Source organism: Trichoderma atroviride, chromosome 4, assembly GCF_020647795.1.
Source record: "Trichoderma atroviride chromosome 4, complete sequence".
Lineage (NCBI taxonomy): Eukaryota > Fungi > Ascomycota > Sordariomycetes > Hypocreales > Hypocreaceae > Trichoderma > Trichoderma atroviride.
In genome coordinates this window covers 1,265,950-1,289,568 of record NC_089403.1, presented here as the reverse complement: position 1 = coordinate 1,289,568, position 23,619 = coordinate 1,265,950, and the positions used below count along the sequence as shown (strand labels likewise).

General features: G+C 52.0%; 10 protein-coding genes across 11 annotated transcripts; 6 read left to right on the top strand and 4 right to left on the bottom strand.

The window, feature by feature from the left end:
* The first annotated feature begins 195 nt into the window (after window positions 1-195).
* On the top strand, window positions 196-2,214 carry TrAtP1_007711 (uncharacterized protein). Of its 2 annotated transcripts, none has more exons than XM_066113634.1 (2): window positions 196-528; window positions 613-2,214. In XM_066113634.1, exons 1-2 carry the CDS (start codon window positions 468-470, stop codon window positions 1,947-1,949), a joined length of 1,398 nt encoding a protein of 465 aa, XP_065969720.1. In that variant the 5' UTR covers window positions 196-467; the 3' UTR covers window positions 1,950-2,214. The 2 variants fall into 2 exon arrangements, with proteins under 2 accessions (XP_065969720.1, XP_013948026.1); XM_014092551.2 differs by having other exon boundaries at window positions 594-2,214.
* A 75-nt stretch (window positions 2,215-2,289) lies between these two features.
* TrAtP1_007710 (uncharacterized protein) lies at window positions 2,290-5,299 on the bottom strand. Its single transcript, XM_014092550.2, has 4 exons — window positions 4,587-5,299; window positions 4,218-4,400; window positions 3,038-4,100; window positions 2,290-2,947 (listed from the first exon to the last, which is right to left on the bottom strand). Exons 2-4 carry the CDS (start codon window positions 4,252-4,254, stop codon window positions 2,884-2,886), a joined length of 1,164 nt encoding a protein of 387 aa, XP_013948025.1. The 5' UTR covers window positions 4,255-4,400; window positions 4,587-5,299; the 3' UTR covers window positions 2,290-2,883.
* Window positions 5,300-5,687: 388 nt separating this feature from the next.
* On the top strand, window positions 5,688-6,077 carry TrAtP1_007709 (uncharacterized protein; the record flags this gene model as incomplete). The annotated part of the gene is made up of 2 exons (XM_014092549.2): window positions 5,688-5,822; window positions 5,919-6,077. 2 exons carry the CDS (start codon window positions 5,688-5,690, stop codon window positions 6,075-6,077), a joined length of 294 nt encoding a protein of 97 aa, XP_013948024.1.
* A 357-nt stretch (window positions 6,078-6,434) lies between these two features.
* TrAtP1_007708 (uncharacterized protein) lies at window positions 6,435-8,629 on the bottom strand. The gene is made up of 2 exons (XM_014092548.2): window positions 8,308-8,629; window positions 6,435-8,229 (listed from the first exon to the last, which is right to left on the bottom strand). Exons 1-2 carry the CDS (start codon window positions 8,423-8,425, stop codon window positions 6,644-6,646), a joined length of 1,704 nt encoding a protein of 567 aa, XP_013948023.1. The 5' UTR covers window positions 8,426-8,629; the 3' UTR covers window positions 6,435-6,643.
* A 520-nt stretch (window positions 8,630-9,149) lies between these two features.
* On the top strand, window positions 9,150-10,111 carry TrAtP1_007707 (uncharacterized protein). The gene is made up of 2 exons (XM_014092547.2): window positions 9,150-9,559; window positions 9,615-10,111. The coding sequence occupies exons 1-2, from the start codon at window positions 9,331-9,333 to the stop codon at window positions 9,998-10,000; spliced, it is 615 nt and encodes a 204-aa protein (XP_013948022.2). The 5' UTR covers window positions 9,150-9,330; the 3' UTR covers window positions 10,001-10,111.
* Window positions 10,112-10,664: 553 nt separating this feature from the next.
* Window positions 10,665-12,519, top strand: TrAtP1_007706 (uncharacterized protein). Its single transcript, XM_014092546.2, has 4 exons — window positions 10,665-10,923; window positions 10,997-11,088; window positions 11,168-11,529; window positions 11,594-12,519. Exons 1-4 carry the CDS (start codon window positions 10,917-10,919, stop codon window positions 12,390-12,392), a joined length of 1,260 nt encoding a protein of 419 aa, XP_013948021.1. The 5' UTR covers window positions 10,665-10,916; the 3' UTR covers window positions 12,393-12,519.
* Window positions 12,520-14,482, bottom strand: TrAtP1_007705 (uncharacterized protein). Its single transcript, XM_014092545.2, has 4 exons — window positions 14,340-14,482; window positions 14,010-14,285; window positions 13,214-13,955; window positions 12,520-13,138 (listed from the first exon to the last, which is right to left on the bottom strand). Exons 2-4 carry the CDS (start codon window positions 14,248-14,250, stop codon window positions 12,739-12,741), a joined length of 1,383 nt encoding a protein of 460 aa, XP_013948020.2. The 5' UTR covers window positions 14,251-14,285; window positions 14,340-14,482; the 3' UTR covers window positions 12,520-12,738.
* Window positions 14,483-15,776: 1,294 nt separating this feature from the next.
* TrAtP1_007704 (uncharacterized protein) lies at window positions 15,777-16,532 on the top strand (the record flags this gene model as incomplete). Its single annotated transcript, XM_014092544.2, has 4 exons — window positions 15,777-15,813; window positions 15,876-15,891; window positions 16,076-16,180; window positions 16,232-16,532. The coding sequence occupies 4 exons, from the start codon at window positions 15,777-15,779 to the stop codon at window positions 16,530-16,532; spliced, it is 459 nt and encodes a 152-aa protein (XP_013948019.1).
* Window positions 16,533-18,389: 1,857 nt separating this feature from the next.
* TrAtP1_007703 (uncharacterized protein) lies at window positions 18,390-23,527 on the top strand. The gene is made up of 3 exons (XM_014092543.2): window positions 18,390-18,594; window positions 18,908-19,939; window positions 20,004-23,527. The coding sequence occupies exons 2-3, from the start codon at window positions 19,018-19,020 to the stop codon at window positions 21,923-21,925; spliced, it is 2,844 nt and encodes a 947-aa protein (XP_013948018.2). The 5' UTR covers window positions 18,390-18,594; window positions 18,908-19,017; the 3' UTR covers window positions 21,926-23,527.
* On the bottom strand, window positions 22,223-23,452 carry TrAtP1_007702 (uncharacterized protein; the record flags this gene model as incomplete). Its single annotated transcript, XM_014092542.2, has 1 exon — window positions 22,223-23,452. The coding sequence occupies one exon, from the start codon at window positions 23,450-23,452 to the stop codon at window positions 22,223-22,225; it is 1,230 nt and encodes a 409-aa protein (XP_013948017.1).
* Window positions 23,528-23,619: the final 92 nt, after the last annotated feature.

Genomic DNA, 23,619 nt, shown 5'->3' with positions numbered 1-23,619 from the left:
TCGCGTGGTCTCTGGCAAGGCTGCAGCCATCGTGGTTGGCGCGGCGCGACGAAAATCGGCTGGCGCACAAGCAATCTTATCTACACGTGAGATGGCCCCCCGCTTCAGCCAATCGGAGCCTTGCCATGGTAGCTTCCTGGTGCATCTCAGATCGAACAAGCCCGCAGCAGCTCTTTCTTAGTCTGCAAAGCGACAAAACAACACAAATTCGGGACTGCAGTCTGGGTTCCTTTTTTCAATCTCGTGTCAATTTGAGTTACTGCGACAGTCGTTTCGCCGCGTATCTGCCAAGCATCATTCGCTACTACACCAAAAAAAAGACAAAATTCTGCATTTCCAGCCATGACGGCACTCCCACTGTCCGGATGTCCTCTCAAGCGTCTGGAGATCCATGGCGGGGCCACCCACAGCACGTATGACGCCGCCAACTTGGACAGTTCCTTGACGGCTACCCTAGAAGCTCAGCGATGTACCACCGGAAATCACAGCAATCTGTTGTTTCAATCTCATCTAGGGCTTCAACGAATAGTTCGTATTTCCGAAGATGCTTTTCTTTTCTTTTCGTATATTTGGCGGTCGTCTAATGGCATTAGTTTTCTATACAACTTGCAGATCTCAGTGAAACACCAAACAGCGAGAGAGAAATCATGAGAATCCATGAGCCGTCTTTCAGTATACGCATAAAAATTCATCAAATTCAACAGGATGTAGTGGTTTCATTCGAAATGAAGCAAGACTTCAATCACGCAATAAACATACTCAAACGTATTGGATACCGTGCTCAAAATGGCATCCCTCCCGCATTGCATGCTATTGACACCAATGATACTACGGCTCAATCCGATCCAGGGCCTTATTCATATCACTCCGGACCACGCCTGAGTTCGTTTACCCCCTTGGGGAATGGAGCACAACAACTCTCTCAATCGAACTTTTCATTCACATCCATGTTGAATTCCGATATTCCTTTATCACAACTGCTTCCATTGGGCATGAAGGATCAGTGCTTTCATCACCCTCCACCATACAACGTACCACAGCAGTCGCGCCGACAGAGTGATCCAGCAACGGTGTTTAATCCACATCCAAGTCATCAAAATTTTAATATCAATCAATCAAAAATAATGTATCAGCCGCTCATTAGTTCTCCTTTGCGACATGCTTTACCTGTCGATGACCAAAATGAGGCCCCTAATTCACCAATGCCAAACAGTCAGCCAACGTTCTGCACCGACTATGCGGATATGCCATCTTTATCAAGCTATCGGTCTATATCTGAACCCAACTCACTATTCAATCATTCACAGCTTTCAGAAACGTCAGTTACAAGCTACGATACATCACTAGACCCCCAATTTGGCCCTTCAAGCAGCCAAGAGAGTCTCACTTCTGTGGACAGCTCCTCACAAGCTACAGACACGACTGATGACAATTTTCAATTGCAACTGGGGCAAGATTTTCGCAAATTCCTGCCCCGAACGCGCAGTTTGCCATTCTTAAAAGGCAAAGATCATAAAGTCGCCAAATCAAAGCCGAGGGCTAAGCAGAATCAGCGGCACAGCAACTCACAGGAGAAAAAAATCATGGACAAGAATGCGGATGTACACAGAAAAGAAAGTACCAAAATGGCAGACTCGAATAACGATGACTCTCAGCTTGTTTTGCATCATACTCCACCCCGATCAAAAGTTTCACAAGCCAGCGACACCCCAATTTATCACTCCTCTTTGGAAGAGACTAAGCCAACCACTATGTTGATCGCTGACCCTATCCTACTAGAGAGGGCGAACAAAGCCACTTCTCAATTGTTTGACCAATATAATGAAGACCTCAGCCGGGGCTGTAATGCTGCTTCTTACGCTGAATTCTACTTGGAGCAAATCCAAGCTATTCGAACAGAGTTTTGGTTTAACGAGCTAAGTCAGATGAAATACGATGGATTAAAGTGAAATCAGGAGTGAACGTTTGTATAGAACCTGTGTCCCAATGGCCGTTGGTGCTAGCAGTGGTCTTGAAAAGGTCTTTAACCAACTCATCTCAAGACTGTCTTTATACAGTGTTTCATCTATCCATTATATCTTGGGCATCTCAAAACCGCTTTTGGAGAATACATCGGATAGGAAAATACGTGTGTCGAGATGGAAGTCAGATACGGCATTGGTATTATTGTTGGTAGGTACTACTAGTACGCAATCATCTTAATATACATACGCCAGCGTTACGTCTTGCATTATTCGCTTATCGTACTATGAGGATCAACGGGATGACGAATGTAACATATGATGTGAATGATTGAATGGCCTACATTCATTGCTATCGTATAATGCGAATGGACTAAATGCCTATGAGTTTGTCAAAACGAAAGAAGGAGTGGCAGAGTGAGGATATCTCTTTGAAAAGCATAAACGCCGAACATGAGCGATACATGTAGCAGACACAGGATAGCCAAGCAATAAAAAGCTCTCGCAAAGGCAATAAAACAAAATTTCAACGCAAAGGAGGTAATATTGCTTTCTCAAAAAAAAATCTTTCTCTTATCCCTACGCCTAACTCATCACCACCCACCGCAATCTTCTCTCAGTTCCAAGAAGAAAAAAATATGGCTATCCATCAAACGTGAAACTTCATATACCCAGAAGAGCACCAGAAAAAGGCGTGTATAAGAGAAGAGAAAAAAAAGAGGACAAGATTCAATTCAAACCGTTTCGAGTAAAAAGCCGTGTTAAAACAAGTTGGTATCCTTCCAATTGGAATCCCTTTTTCCAAGAAGAGAAAAAAAATAACAAGGAAAAAGGTAGAAAGTATTGATGGCAAAAAGAAAATGAAAAAAGCAGCAGTCTTTGTGGTATCGTAGGTATCACAGGTATCTCGATTTCCATCTCTTCACTCCCTCATCTTGACGTAGTTACTCGGGAAGATGCCGTGCCGTGCTCCAAGTTGACCGGTCCTAGACGTGTGGTGTTAGCCTCTCTCTCGTACAATGCTCCCTACCAACAGTGCGCAGTTGGACATCAAGGCAAAGCAAATAGGTACTCACCACCAGTCGTTATCGCTATCCGTCTTCTTGAGTATCGTAATGATGTCGCCCTTCTTGAAGGCCAAGTCGCCAGGCTGGTCTGCGTCAAAGTTGAACAGGGCGACGGCCTCGTTTGATTTCAGGGCAGCCTGTCGGTTTCCAAACGAAGGCTTTGGAGCAGTAGGACGGCCAGGGGGAACCTTTTTCTCCGCTGCCGGCGCATCATGCCACCTGTAGTCGTCGCCAAAGCCTCTCGTGCCACCGCCCACGGTGTTTGAGCGCGACGGCGCATTGAAGCTGTCCCTGTCGTACACATCGTCCTGCCAGGTGTTTGATCGCGAGCGGTTGGACCGCTGGCCCTCGCCGTACGCAGCGCCCTGGCGGCCCTCCCAGACGACGTCGTCGTGGTTGTCGTCGTACACGGGCACGTCGTTGTACATGGTGTCGTCGGACTGGCCCTGCCTCATGCCGGCAAAGACCCTAGAGTTGAGAATAGTCATGAGGGGCGCGGCCTGCGGCGGCGGCGGCACCGACCCCGTAAGCAGCTGCTGCGCCGTGTACCGCGTGCCGTAGAGCTTCTCGTTGGCGTCGCGGCGCTCGATGATGGCGGACCCTTCGAGCGACACGCCGGCGAACAGGCCCTTTGTCTTGGAGTAGCTGAAGATGCCGGCCACGCTCTTGAGCGACGCTGCGCCGGCGGCCTCGGCATTGCGCCCAACGGGGCCCGCCGCCAGCGACACGTTGCCGCCCAGGGTGATGGACCCGGCCTGCGCAAACGTCTTGACGGCCGAGGTGTCGTTGAGGATGAAGACAAAGTCGGTCAGCTCGAAGCCAATCTGGCCGCCGAAACCTCCTCCCAGCGTCCCAATAGCGCTCGGGGCGCTCCAAGTGCCGTCGGGCAGTCGAGCGACGACGAGGCCGCTGCCGAATCGACCAGATCCGAGGAATCCGGCCTTGAAGACGGTGATGATGGCGAGGCCCTTTGCGTTGGAGAGGACCGAGGGCGGGATGATCTTGTCCGGGCCAAAGGCCTGTCGCGGGTTGATGAATGACGTGAGGATCTTGCCGCACTTTTTGCATTCGGCTGTTTAACAGTAAAAAGTCAGTTTCAAGCTTCACAAAGCTCACAGATAGCTTCTGCGTTCACGGCGCCGCAAAGTTGCTGGCCGCGCGCGAATTAAACATCAATCGAGTCACTTACACGCCATGGAGGCGGGGAGAGGGTTGTTGATGCCCATCGTGTCTGGCGTGGCCTGCGCAAGGCGGTCTCGCAAGCGATGCTGGCGAAGGGCGATCCGGAGGCTGAAGAAGCAGAGGCTGACGAGGATATAAAAATAAAACAAAAGTATATAGAGCGAGGACTGGATGCTGCACAGGAAACTGCCTAGAGAGAGGGTGGGTTGCGTCAGCACGTCCATACAGGCAAACACTGAAGAAAATAACGGATCCAGTCAGTAATACGCCTGGAACTCGGCGACCGCGGCGGGGTGTATGAGGGGAGCCAAAGTCCGCGGTACTAGGTACCGGCGATTGCGGGCAGGATCCGGCGTATGCAGCGTGTATGGGGTACCTTTTGCGAGCCGGGATGTTGCCTGTCGTACCCTTGTTGATGGTGACGTGCTGTGTTTACGGGCTGGACAGTGGGCAGCGCCCTGGAATTTTAGCAGTTTGACAGCGGGTGCAGGTATCGTGACAGTGCTGGAGTTTGGTCGGAGTTGGGGCTGAGGCGAAAAAAAATGGAAGGCCAGCCCTTTTTAGCTGGTCTGGTCCTTTTTTTTTTTTCTTCCGAGAGCGTTCCGTCGATCAGAGGTCGCTCAGCCACAAAACGAGCATCTTCATCTCCAAATTCCAAGCACAGCGATGGGCGAGAAGAAGAAATATATAGAAATGGAGAAGAAGCTGGATCGACTCAGCAACCTCAGCAATACGCGGGAACCTCGTTCTAGTTATACCTTAAACGCGTCGCATTACGAATCAACTTAAAAGCCAACTTGGACTGCTTCCGTGTATTTCGCTCAGACACGCAGCTCGATCAGCGCTTTGGAAGCATCAATTGGCACAGCATCTCCAAGCCCGGATTTCCGGCCCCACCGCCGCGTGGTTTTGCGTGGCGGTGCGGAATCTCGTGCGGTTGCATGTCACTAAGAAGCGCCTGTGGAAGAGCGCTGAAACGCCTGAAAGCGTAGAAGGGGGCTTGTTCCCGCCACTGCACCAATGGCCAAAACTGACTAAGAGCACCGTCCATCCGACTCGCTGTTCCCCCGGACCATTATTCATTCCGACACGAACTCAAGCCTCCGGCCTATCGCCATCGTCATCCACTTGGAATCAAACCATCGCGACTATTTCCTTCTCTTCACACAGTATCGAGCCTATTTACTCGCCCTTTAATTTTTACTTTGACTTTTATTTGCGCGCTACCGCCACAGCAGCCAATAGCGTCTTTAGACCTCCTTGACGAATCCTTTTTCCACGAGCGCAATCGGCTTTCATCACCACTCCCTTCGAATAATCAATCTACGAGACAAGCTGGGCTTTCCAAACTCCAAGACAACAACAACAACAACAACAACAACAACACAGCCCTGTCAATATCTGCAGAGCGCTCTGCGCAAAACATTGAGAGAAGCGAATCAATACACCGAAGTGCCTATCCTAAACCACCGCCACCATGTCCGAAGCCTACGAGCGCGAGCGCCAGAACAACGCTCGTCTGGAGGAGCTCTCCTCCAAAGTAACCGCCCTGCGCGGCGTCACCGTCGACATATACGATAATGCTCGTGCTCAAGATGTCATCGACAACACTGTATGCCAGCTTTCTCCAACTCCCTCGTCGAAGGAATACCGACAAATTCCATATTATCTTCGTTGCTAACCGGGGAGCGTTTGCCCCTTATTTTAGTCTGATACATTCACATCCATGACCTCCCAGTTCAAGGGATCAGCGTCGCGATTAACGCGCATGGCCGCTTCCGGAAACAACGTCGCTATATTAAAGCTTGCGGGAATCATCATCGGGGCGTTTCTACTGCTCTACTATGGCCTCAAATTGATCTTTTGAGACATTGGGTGGGCAAGCAAAGGCGATGGCGAAACAAACAAGGTCTAAGGTGGGATATGGGGGCGTATACATACTAGACAGGCGAGCAAGCCGTGTACAGCTATTTTTTTTCTTTTTAATTCCTTTTTTTCTTTTTAATTCCTTTTTTTCTTTGGTAACTGGCCTTTAGGATAAGGGGAAGATGCGGTTCGGCTTCGAAAGACAATGAATACCCCTGGCGCGCTATCCGGAGTTGTTTCTCATTTGATTTATATGAGCATATCAATTTTTTTTGTATGGTTATGGCAATAAATAAATTTAGGGAACATTATCAATTATACAATAAATACTTCCAAGACATAAATCACATAAGATTCATCAACACCACAGGCAGACATGAATGCCGTGGCCGCGCAACTCTATGCCTCCTTTCTCTTTTTTTCTTCGTGCAATCTACAAGACTCCTAACATGCAAAACGCCCGTTAACATGCCCGCCTACCCAATTGTGCAACAGATGATATAAACTTCTCCCCTTGTCTTGCCAACTCCTCTTCATGGAAAGGAAAAATCAGAAAAGAGGGACACCCTACTGCCAGACATTGTTGAACAAATCGTCACTGGCTCCTCCAAAGCCTCCCTGGTTGGGTGTCACGCCAGAGTTAGCTCCGCCGGTGCTGCTCGCCCAGCCGCCAAACTCCTCATCGGCCGTGACCTTGGGAGCCGGGGCAAAGCCTCCACCGGATCCGGGGACAATGGGCGTATTGGAAAAGGCACCTCCCTCCCATCCAAGGCTGGATGCTGAAGCCTTTGGCAGCGAAGGGCTCTTTTGAGCTATCGGCGCGGCCGTGGATGGCCCGCTGCTCCACTCGTTGCCACCCCAGACGTCAGCTCCCGATAGGTTGGCTCCACCCAGCGCGGTTGCGGCCGAGCTTGGTGCAGGCGCAGGGGCGGGAGCAGCGGGCTTGGTCTGGGGAGAGGAGAGGTTGAAAACCGAGCTTGATACCGGAGCACTCGGTTGCGTGGCAGGCGGAGAAGTCGGCTGGATGGTCGTGGCGGGTGCAGAGAAATCAAAGAGATCGTCCATGGCAGAAGACGCCTTGGGAGCAGGGGCCGTGGCAGCAGCCATGGGCGACGAAAAGTCTCCGAATCCTCCAAATCCGGAGCTGGAGTTGGACAGCTTCGACTGGTGAGACGGCTGTGCAGGCTGTGCAGGCTTCGAGTTGAAAAAGTTGCCTCCGCTCAAACCGCCAAAGGCACTGCTGTTGGCGGACTGGGATGCTGCTGCCCTAGTGCCCAGACTGGCAAAGGGGTCGACTGGTGCCGGCTTGGGAGCGGCGACATTTCCAATGTTCAAGCTGCCGAAAGCATCGTTGAAACCGCCCATCGAGCCGCCCATCGAGCCCTGAGAGTGGTGGCTAAAGGTTGGGGAGGCCGGGCCTCCAAATCCCTGCTGCTGGTACTGCTGTTGCGGAGGCTGCGGCTTAGGAACGGAAGCATATAATGATAGAATAGACTGCTTAAGGTCTGGCCTTGACTGGGCTTGGGCGGAGCTCACTCCAGGGGTGCTTGCAGGCCGGGGCGGCGCGCTGGCCTCACCGAGGAAGTCTAATCCAAGTAGAGAATCTTTGGTGCCAGTCGTCTTCGGAGGGGCGGGCTCAGCCTTGGGAGTGATCCTGCCAACGGGAGGTCCGCTAGTTGCCCGTGCTGGCACAGGATCATCGCTGCCGATGAGGTCTCCCACCGCGGGCGCAGGCAGAGGAGACCTTCGAGGTGCTTGGGACTGTCCAATCGAGGCTTTCCTGATCGACTCGTTCCTTTCGACAACCTGCTTCTCTTTGACAATACTCAACGGGACGTCGTCGTCGGCTGCAGAGTCCAATTCTGAGGGATCTGGCATCGGCCCATCCATCGCCCATCTCTTCAGCTCGTATTTGGTGCGGATAAAGTTCTCGATCTTGGATTCGGAAGGCGTGTGGCCGGCTGCCAGCTTTGCTTCCCAGTACTTGTTTGCGCGCGCATTGCCCCAGTTCAGGACGCTCTGGAGCTGTTCGTCGGTCCATGAATCGAGGTCGACGGACTTGACTCTGCTGATGTGGGTTCCCATGCCACGGTGGATGCCAGAGCATCGGATGCAGATGAAGATGCCCAGATTCCAGCTGGCCCATCGCGGGTCTGGACGATGATTCATGCGTTAGTTTCTTGAATATATAGAATGGCAGAATCGAGACTCAAAATGGCAGATTGACGTACGCTTGTTCTTCTTGCAATCGGCGCAGACCTTGTTGGGCTCGAGCTTCAGGAGACTCTTGATGGTCGCCTGGTTCTGCGCCGCCCGCTCGGCGCCGGGATTGGGAGCTCGTCTCGACATGGCGGTTCGGATTTGTCGTGAAAAAGTAGATGAGAGACTCTATAGACGAAGATTCGATATGTCGCCGGGTTTCGAAGTATGTGGTTGTAAGAGCAGGAAAACGGCAGCCTAGAGCAACGTGTCGTGGCCACTTTGATATTTCCACCAAGTTAGTTGCAACTTGACCGCACCCCACGAAGGCCGCCTCCTGTATCAGACATGGCCGGGAAGACTTCGGAAATCCGGGGCGCTGGGTCGTGCGGCCTACCCTGGAGCTGGCGCAATTTTGGCGGGTTTTGCGACGCAACCCATTCTGCAGTACAGGCTATTGTAGACGGGAGTTCTTGTGTTCAGCTGCTGCGTCATCGATGTGTTTTAGAAATGAACATGATGATTCAATTAAAGATATCAATATTTCATTCATAGTGTATGAGCGAGACTGCACGAGACCATGGTGGAGCGGTCTGGATTGAACACATATCATCCAGAAACATCACTGTAATCTTTGTTCTCGCTTCATTACATGAAACAGTCGTCAGGTAGCTGAGAATAAGGCTCGTGCCTCCTACTTAAGCAAAAGCGGCGCTAAAGCTCCAGCGCTGTTTTCCAGATTCCAACGTTACGGGGCGTCAGGTGCGCTATTGCGGCCTAGCGCTGATGTCCCGGCGCTTCACAGAGCCCTAGAAGGCAGAATACAGTGCAGAAGCTGGCGCTTGGCCTATCACGACCCTCTTTTAGATGATGCAATTGATCCGATTCCATTGCGGCTATACAGCGATTTGTCAAAAACCTCGTACCAGCTGCTCAACGTCTTCCAAATACTACCTCACAAGGCAATTAACAACAGCAAAGGCCCCTTCATCAATACATATAAAGAAGTCGTCTCTGTCGCCTTTTTTAAATCCATCAACACAACTTTCGCCTTCATGCGCTTTGTGCATACATTCTCACGATTCGTCTTCACTCTGTCCAACTTCACCCGCATTAAGCCCCCGCATCAGATCTCACAGCGCGCACTGCAGCCTCTTCGATTGCAATCTATGTCGAGCATCCCCTTTTTGAGCGCTCTGTTCGGTTCTTCATCCAAGCCATCATCCAACATGTCTTATCCCGATCAGCGAACCGATGACGAGTGGCGCGCCATTCTGAATCCCAGTATGTGTTTGTCCCCCTCTTAAGCCAAGCACTCGTTTGCTAACAATAACCACAGCGCAATTCAGGATTCTCAGAGAAAAGGGAACTGAAGCCCCTGGCACTGGAGAGTTTGACAAGCACTACCCCAAGGAGGGCGCCTACACTTGCGCCGCATGCGACGCGCCGCTCTACAAGGCAACGCACAAGTTCAGCTCTGGCTGCGGCTGGCCGGCGTATTTCGACAGCATCCCCGGCGCCGTCACCCGGCACGAGGACCGAAGCTTCGGCTCCGTCAGAACCGAGATTGTCTGCTCCAACTGCGGCGGCCACTTGGGTCATGTTTTCAAGGGAGAGGGGTTCCCGACGCCCACGGATGAGCGCCATTGTGTGAACAGCATCAGCCTGAAGTTTTCACCTGAGGACAAGGTGGTGGAGAAGAGCAGCGATGAGACCAAGGCATAAGTGATGGCTGCTGGGGAGAGAGTTTGGGGTGTGTGTAAGAATGTACAATGTGTATAATAGCGAGTGGAATATGAATTTGGAAATACCCATCTAAAATAATAATTCAGTTACAAATGTTGACGAGGAGGTGCATGAATGTGTATGTGGTGTATATAAGCGCTTGGCAATCTAGATCTGAATCTGAGAATAGCACCAACCAGACGTCATGCTAAGATGATGCATGATGGATTTGGTGACTACTAACCCTTATTTTACCCTTTTCACAAGCAAACCAGACCTGGAGCCTGCAAATAACAGCTTCTCAAGCATGTGCCGGCAGAGTCGAGTCGGTGCAGAGTGGACTGCCGCATTCAGCTAGACATGGATATGGAGCAGACTGTAAATGCATCTTGCACCTGACTTTTCATTACTCGAGTCGCCATTACAAACTATCTGTGGCCAACAACTGACAATTCCAACGAGGCAAAATAACGAACGGGCTGCTTATGATTATTGATCCCGCGCCTCGTGACGGAGCAGAGGCGCATCAGTTTAGAAGCCCCCCAAAAAGCTGGGGAAGCCTGTGCTGTCGGCATGTGAAAGCGCGCTAAGGAAAATGCGGGTAGTAGAACCACGCCGTTAGTTTCGCCGCACGCTCAGAGATGCCTCGGCCGAGATGGAGGCTGACGCTGGCTACGTCGTTTTTGTGACATTTCTGGACACGGACAAAACATCCGAGGTCAACCGGGAGCTCAGCTGCTTTGATTATATACGCCGCGGGCATCCGTTTTCTCTCTTCTCACATCTTTGATTCCTTTCCCTTTTATAGCCTTTTTCGTCCTTTACCACCTCCGTCTCTGCATATCCATCGGCCATCCCTTTCGTGTCGCATATTCTCACCTTGGTTTCTGTATTCCAGCTTCTACACATCTTCATCATGAGCGGTAAGTGATTCTTGTACAACCACGTCCATCTCTAGTTTTACTTTGTAGTTAGCTAACACGGGCCTCGCTATAGCTGTCGCACGGATTTCTCAGATCGGAGGCCAGATCTCCGGCAACCCCACCGCTGGGGGCCGCGAGAAGCTGCTGGAAAAGCACCCCGACGATGTACGCTCTCTTCATCATCCACGCAGTCGAAAATCCCCATATACATGAACTAAATACTCACGTGGATACCTCGCAATAGATTGTCGTCACCGCCGCCTGCCGCACCGCCTTCACCAAGGGCGGCAAGGGAGGCTTCAAGGACACCCCCGCAGGCGATCTCCTCGCTGGCGTCCTCAAGGCCCTTCTCGAGCGCTCCAAGATCAACCCTGCCCTCGTTGAGGATATCGCCGTCGGCAACGTGCTTGCTCCCGGCGCCGGCGCCACCGAGTTCCGCGCTGCCGCCTTTGTTGCTGGCTTCACGGAGGAGACCGCTGTCCGAGCGCTGAACCGACAGTGCTCGTCTGGTCTGCAGGCCGTTATCGATGTCGCCAACCAGATCAAGGCTGGTATGATTGATATTGGTATTGGTGCTGGTGCTGAGAGCATGAGCATGAACTACGGGTGAGTTTTTATGCTCGTGTAAAAAATGAGGGGGGGAAAAAGCTAACAAGACGTGCCATCTTAGCCCTGCCGCCGTGTCCGAGCTCTCTGATGAATTCCAGCAGTGGGAGGAGGCCGTTAACTGCAAGGTCCCCATGGGTAAGCTCTCTGAGGATATGGCCAAAGATCTCAGCATCAGCCGAAAGGTCCAAGATGAGTTCGCCGCCAAGTCATACCAAAAGGCCGTCAAGGCCCAGAATGCTGGCCTTTTCAAGGATGAAATCGCCCCCATCAAGACCAAGGTCCAGGATCCCAAAACTGAGGAGTGGAAGGAGGTTGTTGTCGATCGCGACGACGGCATCCGCGACGGCATCACCGCCGAGTCGCTCGGCAAGATCCGCCCTGCTTTTGCAAAGGACGGCAGCATCCACGCCGGTAACGCCAGCCAGATCTCCGACGGTGCTGCCGCCGTGCTGCTGATGCGCCGTTCAACCGCCCAGAAGCTCGGCCAGGAGATTATCGGCAAGTACGTCGCTGGAGCTGTCGTCGGTGTCAAGCCCCTGCTCATGGGACAAGGCCCCTGGAAGGCCATCCCCAAGGCGCTCGAGAAGGCTGGCATCTCCAAGGATGATGTCGACATCTTTGAGATCAACGAGGCCTTTGCTAGTCAGTGCCTGTGGTGCGCCGACCAGCTGGGCATCTCCCATGACAAGATCAACCCCAAGGGCGGTGCTATTGCCTTTGGTCACCCTCTGGGCGTCACTGGTGCGAGACAGGTTTCAACGCTGCTGTATGAGCTGAAGAGGACGGGCAAGAAGATTGGTAACACTTCCATGTGCATTGGTACTGGTATGGGTATGAGTGCCGTCTGGGTTGCCGAGTAAAATAGACCGGCGGAGCATGGGAATGAATTTGTATGAATAGAAAACGAGCTCTTGTTTTTTGAGTTATTAGTTCTCGTACCTCTATAGGGAGAACAATCTAATATAGAAACTATTGGATACCTGATATTTAACAGGGAAATTGATTCCTTCAAACACTCTTGTTGCCCGTTAACTCACTGACTCATTTTATCAACCCTTTCCTTTTTCATATATAAACTGAAATGAGCTCGTGGCATGTTTATGTAATTCGCGCGGCCTAACCATTATGCTGCCCATTTATCATCATTTATGAATATCCAACGCTGTATCTGTTACCGGGCAAATCCATCATCGCGTACCATCGTATTCAAAAGCCTTCAATCTGCGTGCCAATATTCTTCTGCTTCGCAAGCTCAACCAACTCCGTTCCAACCACCAGGTCCATCAACCCCACCCCGACGCTCTTATACACAACAGTGCCGTCCCGTAGCCAGCGCGAGAGGCCGTCGTCCTTTTGCTTCTCCTTGTCCTTGTCAGACAGGTTGTTGCTCGACGATTTCCGAAAGTGCTTCCGGAAGGGCGATTTGCTGCGTGAAGACGTCGGACTCGAAGGGCTCGATGGCATGTCGCTATAGACTGTGTTCATGGAGGGGCTCCTGTCGGCGATGTCTAGTTCTGAGAAGGATGACGTTTGTGACATGACGTCGGAGGCTTCGGACTCTGACTCGTCGACGGCCATGCGGTGAAGCATGACAAGTTCGCCGAGTCTGGGGGGGCAATCGTTAGCTTAACATATCGATATTGATGCAGTTATGCTGGGTGTATGATATAAGCACACTTACTCGACCAGCTGGGTGGGTGAAATCTTAGCGGCAATAATCTCTCCAGCTTCTGACAGAACCCCGTCTAATGTGTCCACCACAATGACGCCGCCTTCATCAGCGTGTCTGTGGAAATGCCTATGGCCCTTTTCACGGGGCTTTGTGACCAGCTGCAGGAGACCCTCGGGTAGCTCTCTCATCTCCGGCGTATAACTCCCCACGGCGACGATGAGCCTCCCCTTCTTTCTTCCCTCATGATTCGTCAGAATCGAGGCATCAAAGAGCTCTTCCCGAGACGGCGTGCAGCAGTAGATGATGTCGGCGTTGCGGATATACTCCTTCTGCAGGCGGTTGAACTCGTGGAACGTGGGCGTCAGAATCGTAAACTTGGCCGCCTCCCAGCCCTCGCGCGCCTTTACATCAGGAGGGATGACGGCAAACTTCTTCAGAATGCGGCCGGCGCTGTCAGAGAAGCGGTGGTTGATGATGTTGACGTGCTTGACGGTGCTGCCGCGCATCATGAGGGCCAGGCGGACGTGCCAGTAGGCCTGCATGCCGCTGCCAAAGACGGTGATGGTCTTGACGTGGTTGCGGCGGTAGACGAGGCATAGCGAGGCCAGGGCTGTGCGGAACGCAGTGAGCGTGCTGGCGTGGACGAGGCCAATTGGCTTTCCGTCGGGCGAGAAGAGGTTGACGACGCCTGTTGGGCTGATTTGCTGGATGGAGGGGTCTTTGGCCGCCTCGCCAGAAGTGAGAGACACCACTGATTGAATGTTAGTATATTTGAAAGTCTTATGAATCAAGTGCGGGCTTATACCTTTACAGCCCATGCCAGTTGGACCGCATGATGGCATGTACAGGGTCGTGGCCTGAGTCTCGGGATGCAGCGTTGATACTCGATGCGGCTGCTGGAAGACGCCTAGGCCATCGGTTCCTAGACTGGTAGAGAAGGCATGGAGAGCACTGGCCAGCGTCTTTCGGAGATCCTCCAGCTCGTCCAGGCTCAGATTTTCTAGGATATCCTTGACCTGTTCATCTGAGAGAACAGTCAAAGTCATGTTGGCAATGCGGCTATTACCAGTGATGGACTAGACTTGTTTTCAATTAGCTTCGGGTGCATCGTTGTTAGGATCCACAGAATAGGCACCTTGTAACTGAAAATCACAATGCTAAACTTAAAGAGAATAGCTGGATATCAGTGCTCTTTGGTATGTGATGGCAGAAAAGCTATGGTAAATAAGACGAGTGATATGATGTAACCGTCCCTCGGCACCGGTCCGGCGTTGAGGAGTTTGGTGGGGAATCGAGTCTGGCCGGAGCTCAGTCTCAGTCCCAGTTATATAACATAGCCTCACATGCTTCTAGGCTGATTCCCCACAAGACGTGCTGATAAGGAGTCATTATCGTATTCGGCTGGTTGCTCTTGGCGGAAGGCGAATTCGAAGGTCTGGGCTGTTGGGCTTGGCTTGGCGATTACCTACTCCAGGGTGCGGAGTCCAGATGCCGATTCATGGCGACGTCTTTTACGATTCTGCTAGTCGACGATCCAATCCATCCATCCAGATAGCGCTGGAGACATAACGCTCAGGCACCGGATCAACGGGCCGTGCTCTCGACAAACTTAGTAATCAGACAAAAAGAGTATGAAACAGAGGAATAAGTTGTGGCGAGAGCGTTATGGTGAGTTCATTGTGTGGACTGGGTCGAACAAGTATTGGAGACGGCATATGGCCGAGTCAAACTTTAAGGGCACGTTTGCTGCGCTGAGGGCGAATTAAGTGACATTGACTCCGCCACAGCGCCTAGTATACAGTATTTGGACAACGTGCACAATAAATAGTAAGGAATAGAGTGATTTCGCCGCAGCCTCTTTGCCACGTACCGGCGTACGTAACAAAGGATGGCCGCGATGTAAGTTGAATGGAGATGCCTAGAGGTGAATTGGGATGCCTGGAGGTTTGAAAGAAAAGGTGCAAATGACGGGTGAATTGTTTGAAATCTTACGTAGATATATCCATAATGTATAAAGAACAGCTGAAACGCTGCTCCGCATCTCCTCCTTTGTCGGAAGTCTCCAGCTCTATATCACAAAACAGCACAATACAGCATCTGTCGCCGTCTCAACCCGCTGTTGCTTTGGGGCACGGAGTACCTGCGCCAGGTCGCCGGTACAAAACAGCGGGCGCAGCAGGCTCGTTTCTCCCCACTAAGCCCTGCGTCTCACCCCTAAGCACCGCGTATTCTCTACCTGGCGCTTCTCGTACCCGCGTGGAAACTCGTTCCTCCCGCTATACCGCAAGGGGCCCTAAAATCTACCTGGCCAGAAGCAGCGCTTGTCACCCTCGTCTCTTGGACAACGTTCCTGACATTCCACTTCCCTCCTTTGCCATCGACAAACCCGCAATCCGCCAAATCGTCTCGGACAATTCTCGACTCAGGCTGCATAGCGCGCGATTTTGACATTTGACTTGCCGTCTCTCTCAACCGACTTGTCGCTTTGCAAGGCCGCTGCGCGCATTCGGCGACTACGAGTAATACAGTGTTCTGAATAGCTGCCGGACAGCTTCACCCAAAGACCGCCAAAATGACGCTCAAGGAAGAGTTCCAGACCCGGAACTTCAGTACGTGGCCTTTGCGAATAGCGCCGAGTTGAATCGCGTTGATGCTGACTACATCTCGACAGGTATTTACGGACAATGGTAAGCCTCTGATGCGCCGGCCGCTCTTTGCTCTTGGCTCCTCGCATGCGATTATAGCGAGTGAGACCGGTGTCCGAACCAGTCTTGCGGGTCGATGCGCGACGCTGATATAGAGCTGGAGGCCTTTCTTGTTAGAATGGACTGAAAGAAGAGACCTTTTCTAATACAATGTCAACTCCTATAGGTTCGGCATCCTTTCCATGATTCTCTGTTTCGCAACAGGGCTGGCCAACATCTTTACGCTATTTTCGAAGCATGCACTCCTAATCATATTCTGCGCCCTTGCGCTGTAAGTGGCCCGCGCTTTCTGAGCTGAACTGCCTGCTAATCAGACCACAAGGGCCTCGTCTCTCGTCATCCTGTTCATCGAAGTGCCTCTTCTGCTTAGAATCTGCCCGACATCCTCCAAGTTCGACGAAATCATCCGCAAGGTTTCCTCCAACTATATTCGAGCAGGTACCTACCTCGGCATGGCCATCATTCAATTTCTCAGCATCATTGTTGTGAGCTCGAGCTTGATCGCCGCAGCCGTTTTCCTGCTGCTCACTGCCATCTGCTACGGCCTTGCTGGACTCAAGGGCCAGGCATTCATTGGAAGCAAGACCCTTGGTGGCGCAGGTATCGCACAGATGATTGTGTAAAGGGCTTTGTTAAAGGATCCTGTCATCTGGTGCCTATGGTGGAGCAAGAAAGAAAAGGCGGACAAGGAGAGGGGTAGAGACGACGACTTTTGACGATACGTTTTACTGCATGAAACGACGTATGATTCGAATGAGCTGGGTGGAGTGATGAGACTTGGGACTTGGACAAAAAAATTTTTGCAGGCAAGGCAAAAGAGTTGAATTTTTTCTAGCCTGTATTTCTTCTGACTGCTTGCCTGGGGGTGTTTGTGGGCCTTTTTATCCAAAGGGTATTCCGGCGTCAGGAATGAAGCATGACCTATACGGGTTGATTTCAATAGCTGCTTCGGTGCGTTTCTCATAGGGCCATGTTTAGTGGAATAGAGTTTTCAATGAGGTATACTGTTGATTTTTTTTATTAAATTTCTTCTGGCGCAAGGTGTTGAGATTGTAATAGCCGGCTCATGGTAATATGAGTCTAGCAGAAGACCCCGTGATGCTCAGTAGCTGTGGTCAAAGATGAGGCCTTTGATATGTTGTATCCTAGACTTCCAAAGAAGATTTGCAGATGAAAGGCATCAGTACTACACAATCAATTGGTTCTTGTTTCAACGTAGCTTACAAGTACCAACGGGGAAAAAGTTCAAATGGCTAAACGCTGAGTTAGTATCACACGTTAACCCTTACTCAGCACCCGAAGATGGCACAGAACACTGAAATAGGCGAGGGCATTTCATATTTGTTATTTTCTTTTTCTGCTGGAGTTTAGTATATCTTGATTGTATCACTCATTTGAATCGTGAAACATTTGCGAATTGTGGACTGTCCATACGCCTGTGGCGTCTGACGGCCCCTGCACCGGATGATGTACAAATAGACGTACCGGCGGATGATTCTGCTAAACAAAGAACAAGGAAAGCGACAGATCAATTAGTGTCCAACATGTTTGGAAATATAGGCAGGTAAATATTATGAGAAGCTATGACCAATGCAAATGCTCGTGGGATGTGACGACACCGTATTCATGTAGGCAGGCAGGGGTTGAGATTCAAGACAAAGCCCATACAACAGACTGGCCTGCAGATCTCGAAGCACTGTTGGGGGACCCTGCAGGCCGAATCACTTGCAGCCAACGGGCGGCAACTTCTTCAACTAAACCAGACATGCGGAATCGTGCTACCAACAATGTACACGGACAAATCTCTCGGCCAATGAAGAGTGGCCCAAAGAGGTGTGTCTGTCACTTTGGGGTGCTTGGCGGCATTACTGGCGGTGAGCGGCCGAGTGAAGAAAAATTCTCATGCGGCATGCACATGGTGCAAAGCTTTGTGTTTTAACTCGCAACGTGCTGCCGGTTTTTTAGGCGCATTAGTTTTACAGGTCAGCCGATTGGATTTATCCAGCTTTGAAGGGATTTGGTGATCTCGGTGGTGGGGGATCTGCTGAGCTACTAATACGCAGTGACGCAATCTAGCTCGGGTGAGGATGACGATGAGAGCGATGAAGACATTTCTTCGTCAGAGGTTTGGCCGTCCGAGGGTTGCGCTGTTTTCACGGCAATGAGAAATCAATGAATCAATCCACGCGTCTGTGTTTACCACTGGCTACTAACTTTGCATCCACCAGCGCTCTGTAGAGAGCCTACAAACAGGTACGTAGAATCTTGACATCAATGGATTGATCAATCGATGCAGTGTAGCGTGTGTGGCGTAGAGGGGTCACCAGATGACGGTGCGGCTGACGGGCCATCTGCACTGTATCTTCAGCGTCGCATTGGGCGGGGCGGCCACCGTTTCAGCGGCAGCCACACAGTGTTTGACAGACGCCCCGCGTCCCCATGAGGCGCTATCGCTGGCCAGAATTAGCGCACAGGCCTCCAGCCGTCTCCCAATAGCGGCGTCGGCATAGATAAGCTACGAGGACCTGTCGGTATTGTTGAGGGACACTTGCAGCTCTGGGAAGCCTCTTCAACCTCGACCATCTGCTGTTTGTGCTGTTTTTGCTGCTAGAACCCGATTCATGCTTCTACACTTATAGTTCTTTTGGAGATATTCCGCACCGGCTCGAGAAGCAATCGCAATTGGTAAGTTGGATCTCTGCCCATGTCAGGACGCTGCGAGGGACAGATGGCCACCGTCGTCATACAGTACGACTGGCTTGAGAATAGCCGCCAGCTTCCCCTGTGACTCCTCTGTTGCCCGTCTTCGCTGTGCAGTCAATTACCATCTTGTGAAGAGCTATTTATGGCCATAATTCCAAGACTGGCTGCTGTGATCAATGGGCTTATTGGGTTTCACACGCTGGTTTTGGGCACCCCTTTCGCGTTGCAGCCTTAGTCCTGTGACATCCCACTTTCCACTGCCGAGTTGGACACCATAACTGACGTTTCGCGCCAGATCCGTTTCGAGATTCGATTCTATACAATTAATACGACAATTGATACGCTGTTTATCTTTTCTGACTTTGTTACTCTTTTGTTTCTACTTCTTTAAATGATTTACACACTATGACGGCACCGACAATGCAGCAGCCAATCATCCCCCCTCGTCCGTCCAAGAGCCCGGCCAAAGACCTCGCGGCCGCCAGTCCTACTCCCCTGATTCCGCCACGGCCGACAAACAAACGAATCGATCGCTCAAAGTCCCCCAACCCCGATCGATTCGCCCAATCGCCCTTCACCGATGGCGCAATTACTGTGAGCCCTCTTGGGTCCAAGCTTAGCCCCAGCTTCTCCCCTGGGGCCTCTGGCGATGCCATTGATCACGCCGAGAGTGTGCCGATGCCCTCTGTTGGAGAAGAGGGCCTGGAATACAGCGTCATCACCTCTGAGCTGCAAGGACAGGGCACCGAGGATGCAGAGCAGACTCGCACTGTTGCCCAGGACCTCAAGCTTCACGCCCCTAAGCCGTCTCTCCCGGCAGCGAGCGCGAAAGAGCGGGTTATGAACGTCACTCGCACCGACTCCGACAGGGCCGCCTCATTTGGCATCGGAAAGCCTGGATATCTTGAAGGCCGCTCAACCTCTCGCAACGGCCTGAGGAAGAAGTCTAGCACGACTCTCTCTGTTACCAGCGAGCAAGACCAGCAGCTTGATGACGAGCATGGCATTCCCGAGATTGGGCAGCGAGTTCCCATGAATCCGCACCTCGGAGATGTCCAAGCGCCATCGCCTGCTCCGACTGATGGAAACGGCAAACACCATAACCGCAAGCTTAGTTCGCGTGGTCTGCCCCCGGGAAGCTATGGAATGCACGGCCACGGGGTTGTGCCTCAAGATGAGCTTGACAAGGCTTATTACAAGAAGCATCCTGAAGTGATGCAGCGAGAGCATCATACCCCGCTGCACGATCATCGCCAGACCGACTTTGCTCTGAGCAGCAGTGATCTCAATAAGCTAGTCCGAGACACGGCCAACCGTAAATCTATAGGTTCGCAGATTTACACTTGACTCCAATGACTAGGAAAAGTGTCAGCTAATTTTGACTTGTACAGACTTCAATGAACAACATGGAACCCCCAACGAAGAAATTGCGTTTCAAGCTCACGAGGAATATGCCAGCCGCATGGCCACCCCGCGTCCAGCTTCGATGGTTCTGGATACAGGTGCACCATCGGAGGACCCCGATGCATCTGAGAATAAGCCTATTCATGTAGACGACCCCAAGCATCCCGAACACTACTCCTATGGCGCTGAAAGCCCGGTTGAGGCCCGCGGGGACGAGTTTGAGGCGCCGATCCTGGCTGCCGATGAGATTGAGAAGGATGCTAGGCGCCCTGCTCAGCAGCCAGCCATTCGACCTCACCTCGACCGCAACGGTAGTTCGTATGATGGCACAAGTCGTCCTACAAGCCGTCCTACCAGTCGACCCACGAGTGTTTACAACGCCCACTGTCTCGACTTTGACCACACTCCTTTGGAAGATGTTCGCGAATACGAGCCTTTGTTCCCCGATGAAGCCGCCAAGAAGGAGGAGGAAAGGCGTGAAAGCAAAGACGGATCAAAAGCGCGTCACTATTTCCCTAGCAAAGATGTTTGGGAAGATGCACCGACCAGCGTTCACTACACCGCGGAGGTCTCAACTCCTGACAATGTAGATGAAAATGCAGAGGAAGACGCTCAACGAAGGAAGTCGTCAACGCATCCTGAGAATCGCCCCATGACCCCGGCTCAAATGTTTGCCATGCAACAAGAAGAGCTCGCCGAAAAGGAAGCAAACGGCAAGAAACACAACTTCCTACCCATCTTGGAGCAGCCAAAGCCTACTTGGGTCGATCACCAACCCCATCTGAAAGGTGGCAAGTCAAGTACAGGTCATCGATTCCCCAGTAAAGATGTGTGGGAAGATACTCCAGAGAGTCTTCTTCATGAGGCAGAGGTGGAGGAAAAGCCAAAGAGCGAGAACAAGCCTGAAGTACCCGCCCGACCTTCCAAGAAGCTATCCGAACTGCTTTCACATAAGCCTGCCGTTCCTGATCGCCCAAAGTCAACTAGACAGCTCAGCGGGGAAGATGCGCCCAAGCCGGTGATACCTACTCGACCTGTTAAAAAAGTTTCGGCCGACTCAAAGGATGGAGAGCTTTCCAAACCGAAGCCCCCAGTTCCCTCTCGCCCTGCTGGGGGTAAGATTGCCGCTCTGCAGGCTGGCTTCATGAGCGATTTGAATAAGCGTCTGCAGCTTGGACCGCAGCCTTCGAAGAAGGAGGAGACTGAAAAGAATGAAGCTGTAGAGGATAAGGATAAAGTCCTACTGTCTGATGCTAGAAAAAGTCGGGCTAGAGGACCACAGCGTCGCGCACCGACTAAGAGCTCGGCCCCAGCTCCTGCTGCTACATCAACGAAGGAGCCCGCTCCTATCACGCTATCCTTCTCACAGCCGCAGACAATTTGGAACATTGACCCTGATCATGGCGACGTCCATGTTGCTTCTGACTCACTCGAGGTCCCTGCAAAGGACGTTTCTGAAACCGGACTAGAAGCAGAGAAACTGCCTCCGATAGAGAATGAGAAGCCTGCCGAGGTAGAAAAGCCTAAAGCAGAAGAGGAGAAAGAGACGGAGCCTGTCGCAAAGGTGGTAGAACCTGAAGCCCCCAAGGAACCTGTTGAGCCCGCTGCTTCAACCGAGCCTGCACAGTCCGAGACTGTGTCAGAGCCCAAACCTTTGGCTGAATCTGAAGAACCAAAGGTCCTTGAGAGCGCCAAAGAGCCCGAAATAACCAAGGAGCCTGAAGAAATCAAGGAGCCAAGCGAGCCCGAGAAGTTAGAAGAAGTCAAGAAACCGGAAGAGCCAGTAAAGGAAGAAACACTCGCGGCAAACATGGCTGGCGAAAGCATCTTGGAGGCCAAAGTGGAACAACAGAACGATGATACACAGGAGATAGAACCTGTTAAAGTTACAGACGAGGTGAAGGCTTAGAGTAGGAGTGTTGGATGTGCCGGGGCCTATTTTTGTCTTGTGCACGGATCTACCGATGAGACTGGCTTCTTGGTTTCTGTGCATTCTAGCTACATCAGGGTCTCGAAACTTCAAAGTCATGACACTCATACGGGGCTTTATTTCACTCTTTTAACATAATGAATAAGATCTTCTTTTCTGTCTTAAGAAAAACAAGAAAATTTGCAAATTTGAGTGAGATGTGTACTCTATAAATGACACATGCACATGAATACATATAATACATAAGCAAGACTAGCTAGTTTGTAAATGTCTCAGCTATTTTCTGCTCCACGAGCTCCTCTCCTGACCCTGGCCCTCGCGCTCTCTCTCTAGTAACCGGTCAAACTCTTGCTGAGCTTGCCCTTTGGCCAAGTTCTTCTCCTCGTCGGCGCTCGAGAATGAATAGCTCTCTCGCGGGGCTGATCCTTGGTACTGCGCACCTGATTCAGCCTCTGATCCCCATCCGCCTCCTGACTGAGGCTTCTCCCACGTCTTGCGATTTTGCTGAGAAGGCTGGTATTGAGCTTGTTGTCGGATGCGGTCCCACGCCGAGCCGCTGGAATTGTTTGAGGCATCTGAGCGATTTCTTGCTGCGGGTGCGACGGGCGAGGCGTCATCAAAGTCGTCTGTAAATGAAGAATCCCACGCATCAGATTGCTGTTGTTGCGGTTGGGGCTGTGCGGACGGTGTCGCGGGGCTGCGATATGACGTCCAGGCGGATTGCGTTGGTGCAGCTGGAGCCTTTTGTTCAGATTCGGCATCTCTATATTGTTGATTCGTATTCTCATACTGCGCTGCCGACTCCCATTCGTCGCGAATCTGCTCGCGAGCTTCCGGATTGCCTCCTAGCAGCGTAGCGCCCTGGGCCCCTCCATCATGTAAGAGCGCTCGCAGCCTAGGATCCGCCTCCATCTCTCGACGCTGTCGCATGAAGTTTGCGCCTTGAAAGACCGGCTCGCCAAGAACCCAGAGGGTTCCGTAATATGCGGCGAAGCGGGCGCTATGCCACATGAACTTGAGGCCCGGGCTGCCGCCGATGGGGCTGAAGCGCTTGAATTCCGGGTTGAAGAAGGGGAAGCGCCACGTCTTGCGGCCGCGGTAGGCCATGTAGCCCGCGAAGCCGGTCATTGCCCATTTCCACGCGAGCAGGTTGTGCACGCTCGACAGAAAGTGCTCCGTGAGGGCCTGCGTCTCTTGGTCCTCAAAGGCGCGGTTGTTGACGGCGGCCAGGGACAGGACGGTGGATTCGGCCAGAGCGAGGGTCTGGGCTTTGCCGAAGCCGCGGAGCTGCGCGTAAAAGGGCGCCTCGTAGGTTTGGAACAGGCGCTGGATCTGCTCGTGGATCTGGGGCTCGAATTGCTTGCGGTTCGTCATGGCCAGCTGGCGGCGCTCTTCGATGGCGGCTCGGGCCTTTTGCATGTATTCCGACCGGCTCATGTGTTTGTAATCGGGGGTCTTGTTGGCGCCGTCGCCGCCGCTGCCGGCATTGTTGCCTGGACTGTCCATGTTTGCTCAGCAATGTGTCGCCAAAATATAGGAATTCAATGTTTCGTTATAAAGTCGACCCCGCGAAATCTCTCGGCATCGAGCCATGTCGAAGGCCCATTGAAGCACTGTGACGCAAGAGATGCCGGAGCAGCTTTATCGATAAGTTGCCGTTTCACGTGACCGCT

What these genes read in the sequence shown, in the direction of transcription:
- TrAtP1_007706 (XM_014092546.2), top strand. An exon ending in TGGAAAAGCACCCCGACGAT is followed by an intron (nt 11,089 to 11,167) that starts GTACGCTCTCTT and finishes ACCTCGCAATAG; the next exon opens with ATTGTCGTCACCGCCGCCTG. An exon ending in AGCATGAGCATGAACTACGG is followed by an intron (nt 11,530 to 11,593) that starts GTGAGTTTTTAT and finishes GTGCCATCTTAG; the next exon opens with CCCTGCCGCCGTGTCCGAGC.
- TrAtP1_007703 (XM_014092543.2), top strand. Translation starts at nt 19,018, where the DNA reads ATGACGGCACCGACAATGCAGCAGCCAATCATCCCCCCTCGTCCGTCC. An exon ending in GGCCAACCGTAAATCTATAG is followed by an intron (nt 19,940 to 20,003) that starts GTTCGCAGATTT and finishes TGACTTGTACAG; the next exon opens with ACTTCAATGAACAACATGGA.
- TrAtP1_007705 (XM_014092545.2), bottom strand. Translation starts at nt 14,250, where the DNA reads ATGACTTTGACTGTTCTCTCAGATGAACAGGTCAAGGATATCCTAGAA. An exon ending in AACTGGCATGGGCTGTAAAG is followed by an intron (nt 13,956 to 14,009) that starts GTATAAGCCCGC and finishes ACATTCAATCAG; the next exon opens with TGGTGTCTCTCACTTCTGGC. An exon ending in TCACCCACCCAGCTGGTCGA is followed by an intron (nt 13,139 to 13,213) that starts GTAAGTGTGCTT and finishes TTGCCCCCCCAG; the next exon opens with ACTCGGCGAACTTGTCATGC.
- TrAtP1_007711 (XM_014092551.2), top strand. Translation starts at nt 343, where the DNA reads ATGACGGCACTCCCACTGTCCGGATGTCCTCTCAAGCGTCTGGAGATC. An exon ending in ATCTAGGGCTTCAACGAATA is followed by an intron (nt 529 to 593) that starts GTTCGTATTTCC and finishes TAATGGCATTAG; the next exon opens with TTTTCTATACAACTTGCAGA.
- TrAtP1_007707 (XM_014092547.2), top strand. Translation starts at nt 9,331, where the DNA reads ATGCGCTTTGTGCATACATTCTCACGATTCGTCTTCACTCTGTCCAAC. An exon ending in GCGCGCCATTCTGAATCCCA is followed by an intron (nt 9,560 to 9,614) that starts GTATGTGTTTGT and finishes CAATAACCACAG; the next exon opens with CGCAATTCAGGATTCTCAGA.
- TrAtP1_007710 (XM_014092550.2), bottom strand. Translation starts at nt 4,254, where the DNA reads ATGGGCATCAACAACCCTCTCCCCGCCTCCATGGCGT. An exon ending in TCTCCCCGCCTCCATGGCGT is followed by an intron (nt 4,101 to 4,217) that starts GTAAGTGACTCG and finishes ACTGTTAAACAG; the next exon opens with CCGAATGCAAAAAGTGCGGC. An exon ending in GATAGCGATAACGACTGGTG is followed by an intron (nt 2,948 to 3,037) that starts GTGAGTACCTAT and finishes CCACACGTCTAG; the next exon opens with GACCGGTCAACTTGGAGCAC.
- TrAtP1_007708 (XM_014092548.2), bottom strand. Translation starts at nt 8,425, where the DNA reads ATGTCGAGACGAGCTCCCAATCCCGGCGCCGAGCGGGCGGCGCAGAAC. An exon ending in CGATTGCAAGAAGAACAAGC is followed by an intron (nt 8,230 to 8,307) that starts GTACGTCAATCT and finishes ATCATCGTCCAG; the next exon opens with ACCCGCGATGGGCCAGCTGG.